The sequence below is a fragment of the Belonocnema kinseyi genome, chromosome 3 (assembly GCF_010883055.1).
Source record: "Belonocnema kinseyi isolate 2016_QV_RU_SX_M_011 chromosome 3, B_treatae_v1, whole genome shotgun sequence".
In the NCBI taxonomy this organism is placed as follows: Eukaryota; Metazoa; Arthropoda; class Insecta; order Hymenoptera; family Cynipidae; genus Belonocnema; species Belonocnema kinseyi.
In genome coordinates, this window is record NC_046659.1 from 71,652,978 (window position 1) to 71,664,410 (window position 11,433).

General features: G+C 34.1%; 1 protein-coding gene across 1 annotated transcript in view; it reads left to right on the plus strand.

Moving 5' to 3' along the window:
- LOC117168734 overlaps positions 1 to 8,106 on the plus strand; it is a 27,350-nt gene extending 19,244 nt beyond the window's left edge. Inside the window, exon 5 of the mRNA XM_033354467.1 lies at positions 7,828 to 8,106. Coding sequence (XP_033210358.1) covers positions 7,828 to 8,106 — 279 coding nt within the window. The remainder of the gene's footprint in view (positions 1 to 7,827) is intronic.
- The last annotated feature ends 3,327 nt before the right edge of the window (positions 8,107 to 11,433 follow it).

An 11,433-nucleotide genomic window follows, 5' to 3' on the forward strand; every position in this document is an offset into this window, starting at 1 on the left:
CCGCTCCCAGCGAAATCGCGGTAAAATTTAAGCCAGAACCACGTATCACGACCGTGGAATCAATACGACGATCCAGCAAAAGCCTCGTGCACCTTAAGAACACGGAGCGACTCAAGGACAACCGCCTTCTGCATTTTTCCCTTAAGTGTTTTAGCATATTGTTGACACACAGGGATGCTTTTTAGGCCATTAGCAAGTGAAAGCTTGGCACCTCCAAGAGCGCCGATGATGAGGACAATTAGTTTAACAGAATATTCCGGGTACAATCGTTGCAACTCCCTTATAAGGTCTCGATACCTCTCTTTCTTTTCATTCTCCTTGGCTATGATGTTTTTGTCAGCTGGTGCCGAAAATTCGATAACGAACATGGTTCGCTTCTCAAAGTCAAGAAGAACCATGTCAGGCCTCGAGTGAGCAACAGAAACAATTGTCGGGAATATAAAGTTCCAGTATATGCGGCACTTCCGATTCTCGACAATTGACTCAATTCCCCTAGGAGCATTTAGAGCAGCGATATTAAGGTTAATGCCGTAAGAGTGACAGAGATGGTAATAAAGCACTCTTAGTGCCGCATGACATAAATGCTCGGGGTGTGCATGGCACGCCCTGCAGCTATCATCAGGAATGTCTCGGCTCAAAATGTGGCGACGGTATGTTAAGGTGGAAATGACACCGTCTTGGCATGCAAAGATGAAACCCTCCGTACCAGACTTTAATCCGGAAGATTTAAGGAAAGCAAACGTTAGCTCACAAGACGTTGACTGATCCTTCACATTTCTGTGGAAGATACCGTGCATCCTCTTATCGAGGAGCTGTTCACGAAAGTTTTTCTCGTGTGCTTTCTTAATCCGGGCTTTCAGGAGTGAGTACTCGAGATAGATAAGATTTGATGCATTTTTCTCACCCTTGACACTGAAGTCAAGTCCGAGTGTTTCGGCAGCCTCCTCCTGTGGCTCTGTGGCACCCCCAGGTATGTATAAGTCTCTCCAGCGCAAAGGTGTTATGGCGCTTCTATCAACGAGCTCAGGATCTTCAGGGATGCCATTAATTTTTCCTCGCTTCAAATAAACCTTGGCGCATTTGTCTAACCCAAATTCCATTCCAATTTCCTTATTATATCATTCGACAATCCCCAGAGCTAGATGCAGTTTCTCTCTGTTTTTAGTATAGATCTTAAGATCGTCCATGTAAAGTACATGAATGACCTTGTACTTTCGATCTGCAGGTTTGCCGCACAAGTACCCGTCGGAATGGCTAAGTGCTAGAGATAGTGGCAATAATGTAAGGCAAAAGAGGAGTGGACTCATGGTGTCGCCCTGAAAGACACCTATTTGAAAGGTGACCTTATTAGTTGTCACACGATTTTTTCCAGATGAGATAGTAAATCTGGTTTTCCAAAGCGGCATCAATCTCTCTATGCACCCAACTATTTGCGAATGAACCTATAAGATTTCCAAAAGACAGATGATAAGTCTATGGGAGGTCGTATCGAAAGCTTCCCGATAATCAATCCAGGCCATCGATAGGTCACGCTGGTAGAATGCTGCATCTTTGCAGACATATCTATCGATGAGCAGGTTCTCCCGACATCCGGCTACGCCTTTCTTTGAGCCTCGTTGTTCATACATTTCTTACCACACAGGTTCGATTGCCCGAACAATCCTATCATTTGGGATAGCTGTGAATATCTTATAAAGTGTGTTCAGACAAGTTATTGGCCTGTAATTCTTCGGGTCACCTAAGTTGCCTATTTTCGGCAGGAGTATTTTGCGCCCTTTCACCAACCACTCTGGAATCGGCTCTTCCGACTTCAAATATGAGATGAAAATACGGGCCAAATGCTGATGGGTTGAAGAAAACTTCTTCCACCAGAAGGTTTTGATACAATCTGGTCCCGGTGCGGAATAGTTCTTCATCCCTCTTAATACTTTTTTCACGTGCACTTCGTAGACTTCTCTCCAAAATACTTCGACCTCCTCTGGTTTGGGTGGGTGTTCGACAGTAACTGGAGGGTGTTGCAAGAGTCGAGATGGGTCAGAGAGAAACTGTTGATTTTCTCTGGCCCACCTCTCCCTCCGCTCTAGACTTCTCTTAGCGTCAGATAGTATCCGTATTCTCTCAACAATATGCTGCCTGATTGTCAGCAGCTTTGACTTGTTAAATGTGTGATAATGGGCCCGGAGTTCGCGCGCGAACTTTTGAACCTTGGCGATAAAATTCCTGCCAGATGTGATGTAGTCAATCACACACTGAATGCGGGACGCGTACTGTCTTGCCCAGCCTATCTTTATGGCAAGTTGATGCATTCGTTTTTTGGTCTTATGGTCAACCGTTGGTTTTGTTTTGCGGTTCGCATCGGCCAAAGCTCTCGCTGCATTAAACACACAATAATTGATAGCCCAGAGGTCGGATTCTCCGGAAAAATGTCCACTAGGCTCGTCATCCATTTTAGCCAGATCTTTAGGCTTGAGAGAAACCTTGGTGTTGATGTTTCTCCGGGTCGTAAAGCATCGCTCTTCCTCTGTTGGATGCCTGTCCGCGGTTGGTCTTATTGTCGCCTCTCTTTCTCTGTTGCCGGCTTGTTCTAGCTGTGGTATAGTAGGCGTTCCGCTTACATAGCCCCTTTTTCGGAGTAGTTCAGCATGGTTTCGCAGACGTTGCTGCGAAAAATGCGATAGCTCCGGGTGTTTCTCGCAACACAGAGCATGCAGCCGTGCCATGTAACCCCGTTCAGTGGCCACACTCGCATCATAGCACTCTAGCATGTCGTGATTCAGTCGCTCCGTCCACCCAAAGGTTGCGAGTTCCGGCCGATCCATCGCATTGAATCCATTTTCATTGGCTCCCCCAGCTCTAGATTGATCGGCATTGTTGGCCGACCCATTGTCGGGAGCCTTGCGCGTTCTGTTGTTTTGAACCGCACTTACTACAACTATGTTGGGTGTTGTCATTGTTGTTCCCACGAAAAGCTAGGGAAAGGGGTTCGTCCATCCTTGTAGAGCCCCGCATGCGAGGATAAGGCTGCGTACTCTCAGAGGTCGCCCGGTATCCCAGAGTCACCGTTCTAGACTCACCGTTCTAGTTCGGTGGCTTTGTCATAGGCCCTTCGGTTTGATTCTAGAGGAATCAAAACCGAATCTATATATATATTCCTTATATATTCCTTATATATGTTCCTTAAATGATGCTTACGAAATTAACCATTTTTCGGCATTTGTGATTGTCTGGATTATTATTTCCCCCATTTCGAAAATGTGATGATTTAAATAGATTTGTTCAGAATCAACCACAAGCTCTATATAGCCTTCAAAACATATTTGTCGTCAGTACAGGGTTATTACAAAATCTCAATTTCGAAATTCCCTGACTTTTTCGTGACCAATTTTTTTTTTCCTGAACTTTCTGTTTTTTTTAGACATAAAAATAATCTTACTCCCAGGAGATCAATGATGTTGATATAAAAAATGTGTCTTTCTTAATTTATTTTAATGAATTTCAGTGACAACGCGCGTTTTATACAATTTTTTATACAATTTTATCAGAAATTGTCCAGAAATTACATTAGAAATACGTGAAATACATGAATTTAAAAAAAATAGTTGAGGTTTCAACTCGAAAATATAAATTTTAAACAAATATGGAAAGAATTTAATTTTTCTGTAAAATAATTAATATACCAACACGAAAAAAGAAACTTTCTAACAGAAAAGACTAATTTATAAACAAAAAGAAGGATTTACAACAAAAAAGTTACATTTTTAACCAAGAAAGATTTTTTGGTCAATAAAGAATAAAAGTTTGCATCCAAAAGGTTCAATTTACAAGAAAAAAAGAAAAAATTTCCTGAAAAACAGTTGAGTTTTCAACTCGAGAATACCAATATTTAACAAAAAAGTTGACCCGTCTCTGAAAAAAATTGAACTAATGGTTACATTTTTAGTTGAAACACGTTAGCTTTAACTAAAATGATACAAATTTTTTAATTTTTAATCAAGCGAACTAATTTTCAACTAAAATCATCAATCTCTAGGAACAACAAATAATTTTCAACCAAATAGTTGAATTTTTCACCCGAAAGACGAATTTCCTATCAAAAAACACAGATTTTAAACAACATAAATGAATTCTAAAATAGTAAACGATAAATATTCAACCAATAATAAAATATTTTAAATTTCTAGTAGAACAATAAATTTTAAAGAAAAAACCCGAATTTGCAACAAAATAGTTAAATATTTAACCAAAGAAATGCATTTTTAACAAACAAAAATTAAATTTAAACTAATGAGATTACTTTTCCACCAAATAACGTTTTTTTTTATACAAATTTTTATTTTCACACAAAACAAATAAATATTCAACCTAACATAGAATAGTAAGACTTTTAGTAAAGAAATTAATTTTCAACGACATGAAATGAATTTGCAGCGTATTAGTTAAATTTGCAACTAAAAAGTTTAATTTTCAACCAAGAAGAGTAAATTCTATCAAAACAGATACATATTCGTAAAAAAATGAAATAGTGCATTTTTTAGTTAAAAAATTATTTTTCATCAGTGAAATAAATTTTCAAACGAAAAAGTAAATTAGTCACTAAGGATATTAATATTTTATCACAAAAGACAAATTTTTTACAAGATATTGGAATTTTCAATGCAGAAAGAAAAAGGAAAGAGCGAGAGATTGATGTTGGTTTGTTCCGTTTCTTTTATTCAATCTTTTTTTAATTTTCGATATTTTGATATTTGTCTTTCAGTACCCGGAAAGGTATTTTTCCTATTCACAATTATTAAAATTACATACAATATTCGCACATGCTACAAAACCATTATTTCGTTAGAATAATAACCCTTGTCGAATTTTGTCAATTGTTCACAAGCAACGGTTGTCACAATTAAAAAAATAAATTTCCAAATTGCACTAGTGGGTAAATAATCTGAGGTTCCAAAAATTTCCATTCTATAATAGAATTATAAACAATTTAAATTTAAAGCAATTTCGGCGCATGCAAGAGCTTCTTTCCAAGCTATAACACGAAACCTATATAAACATTTATAGAGACCATAAAAATATCATGCGCAAATCGTGCATCATATAAAACAGTCTTTAAATTCTATGAAATATTTGTTCGTGTATCCATCATACATAAAAATGAGCTTTTAATCGAACATATTAATTGAATAATTGATGATAGTAATAGTTTAAAAAACTATTATAATATAAGTACTTGATTTTGAAAATGTAAAATACGCAAATTAATATACTAATTTTCAGCCACTTCTTCCTCAAATATTTTGTATATCCGCTTAAAGATTTTATTACAACATCAAATCCAATTATCTTTAACGAAATTTAATTAAAAATAATCAATAATTCACGACAAATGCTGAAACTATCACTTAATCCATTTAACTCATGCATAACTGTTTCACATCTAGTAATTAATCATGGGTACCAACACGTGTCAATTTAAAGCAATTTGTTATCATTATTTGCTGCATAATATTGGTAAATCCGGGGTCTGTGTCAAGTTAGAGATTAATTAGAAAATAATTCTTCCATATCATTTATAATTAATTGAATTATTCCAGAACATATTTAACTAGAGCAAAAATTCGTACGCAACTTATGTATGCTCATTAATATTTGATAAACTTTCAGTTGTCAGTTGATTTTAGAATCAATCTCTACTCAAAATTTTTTGTGAGTAATATAATGTCTATTATTTTTAAGCAAAAACCAAGCATTTACTTCCCTGCATTTGTATCTCCTAACTTTAAAGAGATAACAAATTTTAAATAGTAAAGGTTTAAGCAAATTTTGGAAAAAGTAAAATAATTTGATAAATTAGTATATCTAAATGATAATGTAATTATATATAATATCTACGCTTGTTAGTTTTCTCTTACGATAAACATGAATTTGAATCATTATGTGTAACACGCATTAGGTCTTCAGGAATTAATTGATTATTTTCTGCTATCGCAAGTATTGACTATGCAAAATTTGCAAAATGTATTGCTGTGCTTATGAAAATCATTTTTTCTTAGTTTTTAAATAAAGTCTGATAAAATGCTGCTTCTTAGATTTGTTCTCGGAAAGTGAAAAAATCCTTGTTTTTGTCACGCAATTACCCAACACCCTACAGGTCATTAAAAAAAATTAATACTCTCAAATCTGAAAAATGGTTTAATTTAAATATTAAATTCTTAAGTACAAAATAGAAACATTATAACTCTTCTGAATTTCAAGTAATTAAAATTAATATTAAGAAAATTTTATTTATATAACGATATTAATACCAGTACAAAATTATGTATTATTACTATTTCTCCACACATCTCCAAACTTGCTTCCACACATTTCCCCTACTTTACTTCCCCTATTTCCACTTACTTCGCCTGCTTCCCCTCCCATCATTACCCTTCACTTCCCCTCTCGTAATCTCCCATGACTTCCTCTATTTACCGTCCATTTATTTTCTCACATTCTCTTTTCCTCATTTTCCCTCGCCACTCCTACTTTACCTTTCTTCCAGTTCTTCTCCTCCTCACACCTCGTCATTCGCTTCCCCTCATTTCCCCATGTTCTTTCTCATCTACTCCCGTCTCCGATCAATTCTTCTACTTCCTCATTCTTCAATATGTTATCCATTCCTTTATCTCCACTTCCACTCTCATCATTTCCACTCAATTTGCCTGCTTCCTCTCCCATCATTTTCCTCTCTTTCTCTTTCATAATTTCCCATCAGTTCCTCTACTTCCCGTTCATTTTTTCCTCTTACTCTGCTTCCATTATTTTTCCTCGCCACACCTACTTACCCTCTCCTTCCGTACTTTTCTTCTCGCGCACTTTAACCTTCGTTAACCCTCACTTCTCCAAGTACTTCCTCATCTACTGCCGTCCCCCATCACTCCTTTTACTTCCCAATTCCTCATTTCACCCACCTTTCTTACTTCCTCTATCCTCAATTATCCTACTTCCCCATCCTTTAAATCCTATCCCTTCTCTTGTCTTCTTCTCACTTCTTCTCGCATCACTCCCACTCACTTCACCTGCATCCTTTCACATAATTTTCCCTCACTTCTCCTACTTCCCCCCCCCTCATTTCCATTCCTTCATTTACTATCCCTTCTCTACCCCTCTCCTCACCTCCACCCCAATAATTTGCAATCACATGAACTGCATCCCCTTCCATCATTTTCCCTCACTTCCGCCCTAATAATTTCTTATCAATTCTCCTACTTCTCATCCCCTTGTTTCCTCTTACACTCATTCCTTTCATTTTTCTCACCACTACTACTTTTCCTCACCATTCCTACTTTCCTTCTCCTCCCGTATTTATGCAGCTTTCGCTTTCCCTAACTGCCAATGCTTCCCCATCCCTCATTTCCCCCACTATTTCTACTTACTCTATCCTGACTTCCCCTACTTCCGCTTCGTTCATTTCCTATTCCTTCGTTTACTATTACCTCACTTCCACTTCCATAATTTCCGCTCACTTGCCTGTTTCTCTTCGTATAATTTCCCTCATTAACACTCACTAATTCTCCTTGCATAAACGTATGACCGACGTATGGTAGATACCTAACTGAAGTTATAAAGGTTTCTGCCCAGGGCTAAGAAACCCTGAAAATGATCCAATTACAAACTTCATTAAAACTAGTTTAAATACAATAATTTTAAACACAAGTGCAAAAAACAAGCGAAAAGCGAGCGAAACATAGGAACTTCGACGTGGACATAGTCTATAAATAACTTCGAAGATTATTATTATTATTAATACAGAACTAAATAATAATATTATTTGCATGTGTTTATTTTTAGAACGATTCTTTTTTTGTGGTGGCTCGCTTCGATTTGAACAAGACTCGTACAGAGCTTTTGATAGCAGTTATAGTACCATCAACTTTGTTCATCATAAGTCTCGTGAGCCTTGTAGTCATACAACGTTCAGTGCAGGTTGGGGACGACGCAAAAATGAGATGTCGATGTTGCTCTGATAAACAAGAAAATGAGGGCGAGGGCGAAGGATTAGTTGCTGGATCTTCAGCACCCTACCAAGATCACGTCAGCGAAAATGAGGTCAGGACGGTAACGCTTTAGCAGTTTCGAATTAACTACTCCCTCGAATACGAAAAACTACCCCTAATCGATTCCAACAATGCCGAGGTCGTACTTTAAAAGCGGTCTTATATAGCACCCCCAATTAAACCTCATTAGGAGAAGAAGACATTTTCGAATATCTGACAATTCCCTCAGTATGATCCACAAGAAGGATTTTTCAAATATTCAAAAAATATTTACTTGGAAAATGTTTTTTGGTGTTAAATAACTATCAGCTATTTTGTAAATACTCGAAAAATATATTTTGCACTATTTAAAGTTTATCGTATTTGGAATCATGTGAGGGTGTAGTCCGATCCATTTTAATTTTTGTAATATATTTTCATTGAGCACTTACAACTTTGTATTTTGAAATTTTCCCTAAATACCGGTAACAAAGTTGTATCAAAAGAAGACGAGTAGCACGATGATGCAATTTAAAAATAAATACCCTCAAAAGCTTTCCTTAATAATTAATATAAGACGAGTGCTTTCAGAAATCCTTCTTAAGGTAAGAAACAAAATTTTTATAGGACTATTAATAATGTACTGTTAAGAGAGATGGTTCACGTAATTTATCACGCGATAATAGCTTTTTTGTTACCGTAGTTATTGCAGAAAAATCTCATCATTGACCGTCTAGAGTTTCCAATTTTTTCTCGTAGGGGCCTTGCTTAAATTACGTAAAGTTGTTTTCTGAAATTTTGAACCAGGTAATCCCTTATGCTAAGGCCGTAAGTTTTAAGCCCCCCACCCAAATCACTTAAAAATGGAAGCTTGTAATGTGTCCCCTAAGGGTTCACATTTTTCTTGCACCTTCTTTCCTATTCCTTTACACACACCTCACACACTTATTTGGTGGTGGGAGGGGGCCTACAGTTTAAGGTGGGTTCCTATGAAAAAGATGAGTTTTTAAATAAACAAAATCAATTTTTAACCGAGAGGTTTAATTTTGTACTAAAATATAGTAAAAATTAAATAGTTAAATTTTCATTTAAAAAATTAATTTTAAATATAAAAAAAATTCTCTACAAAAGATTTTAATTTTCTAACAAATTGTTGAACATTCAAGCCGAAAATATACATTTTCAACCGAATAGATCATTTTAGATAAACGCTTTTTGTCAAAGCGGTGTACATTTTCATACCAAGAAATCAATTTTCAAATAAAATTATAAATCTTTTAACAAAAAAATCAATTTTTAAGAAATTAGTTTCACTTTTAAGCAATGAGTTAAATTGTCAATGGAAGAAGATGAATTTTCAACAAAATACCTACATTTTAAACCAAATAGATGAATTTTTAAGGAAGAAAATAAATCTTCTACCAAAATAGATGAATTTTCATCAAATTACTTATATTTTAAACCGAATAGTTAAATTTTAAAATTAAAACAGATCAATTTTAACTAAAAACTAAATGGTTACATTTTCATTAAGTGATAAATCAATATTCATTTGAAAAAAAAATTCTACAAAAAAGTAGAATTTTTTTACCCGAAAGATATAATTTTCTTCTAAAAAGCTCAATTTCAAACAAATAATTAGATTTTTAACCAAGGGCATGGGTTTTTTTACCATAAAAGAAGAATTTTCAACCGAATAGTTGAATTCTCGACTAAAAATATTATATTTAAATCAAGAGTGAAAGAGATAAATTTTCAATTTAAGAAATTATTTTTAATAAGAAATATGAATTTGCAACAAAATAGTTAAATTTTCAACCAAAGAACTAAATTTTGAACAAAAGTAATGAATCTTCAAATTAAAAAATGAATGATCAGCAAGACAGTTGAACTTATCACCAAATAGTTGAATTTTCTACTAATTTGTTGAAGTATAGAGACGAAAATAGCAATTTTCAACAAACAACATCAATTTTTAATTAATAAACAAACTTTTAACAAACAAGATTAATTTTTCACTAGAATAAAGGGCTTTTCAACAAAGTACATAAATTTTAAACCAAAGAGGTGATTTTTTAAACCAAAAAGATCATTTTTAACTCAAAATAGCGTGGTTAAATTTGCATTTAAAAAATCAAAAAAAGTGAAAAAGGTGATTTTTCATTTAAAAAAATTAATATTCAAGAAAAAAAGAATTGACAACAAAATAGTTAAATTTTCTACTAAAGAAATACATTTTTAACTAAAATAGTGAATCTTCATTTAAAAAAAAAATATTGTCAAATTAGTTTAACTTACGACGAAGTAGTTGATTTTTCTACTAATTATTTGAATTTACAAGACGAAAATACGAATATTCAACTATTAAGGCCATGTGAGCGTAACCTCAAAAACATTTTATACATTATTTTGAAACTTAATTTAAATTCACACGAAACGCGATATCCGGTTCAAAATATGGGAAATTAAATAAGAAATACTAAGAAACGTTTGCCTAGTCCTAAATTTTTACATTATAATTTTACATTTCAACTCGATATCGCGTTTTGTGTGAACATAAGTTGGATTTGAAAAATTTTGTTTAATGTTACTCACATGCTGCTCACATCGCGTTGAAAAAGAACATTAAAACATAAATTTCTAACGATAAATAGTTGGATTTTCTTATAATGAGAAAAGAAGGAAAGGCTGTTAAGTATGTGATAAATGAAGAAATTTGGATAACTTTTTTTAGTGATTCGTACACTTGAAAATATATTCCGTATGAAATTGTTTCGATAACGTATCCTACGGGCGGGACAGCATCGTAAAATAGTGTCCCACAAAACAAAAACGTAATTTATGCACAGCCCCATACTAAATTTTAGGCACTTAAAAATTTTTTAAACGTATCAATTATACTTTTATAGAAATATGTCTAAAACAAAATTAAGACCTTTCTTAAATGAATATGAAATCGAGAAAGAGTTATACATAATTTATATATAATGGACAAAACACTGATATTTTTCTTTTTTTTACATACAAAAATTGATAAATTAAATAAAAAATTTCACTATCTTCTCCACTATATATAAACTATACAGAACTTTTTTACCTGGAAAAGTAATTAATATTATTATACCCTTTTGTTTAATCTATAATTTATTTAATATTCTATATCCTTTCAGATTGATCTCTAGTTTCCAGAAAATTTTTCTGAATTATGTTTTTTGAAACTTTGAATCCACGTGATAAATTATGTATCGGATTCTCTGAAAGATACGCACAACGTGGTAATACTTTCGATAATCAACATTCAACATTTTTCCTATTTTTCGAACCATAACTACATTTTTCTCCCGTAATGAGATTGCATGCAATTTTCTATTGACACGGTCATCGATGAATTAAGTTCTAGGTAAGTGGCACTTTCTGTTTG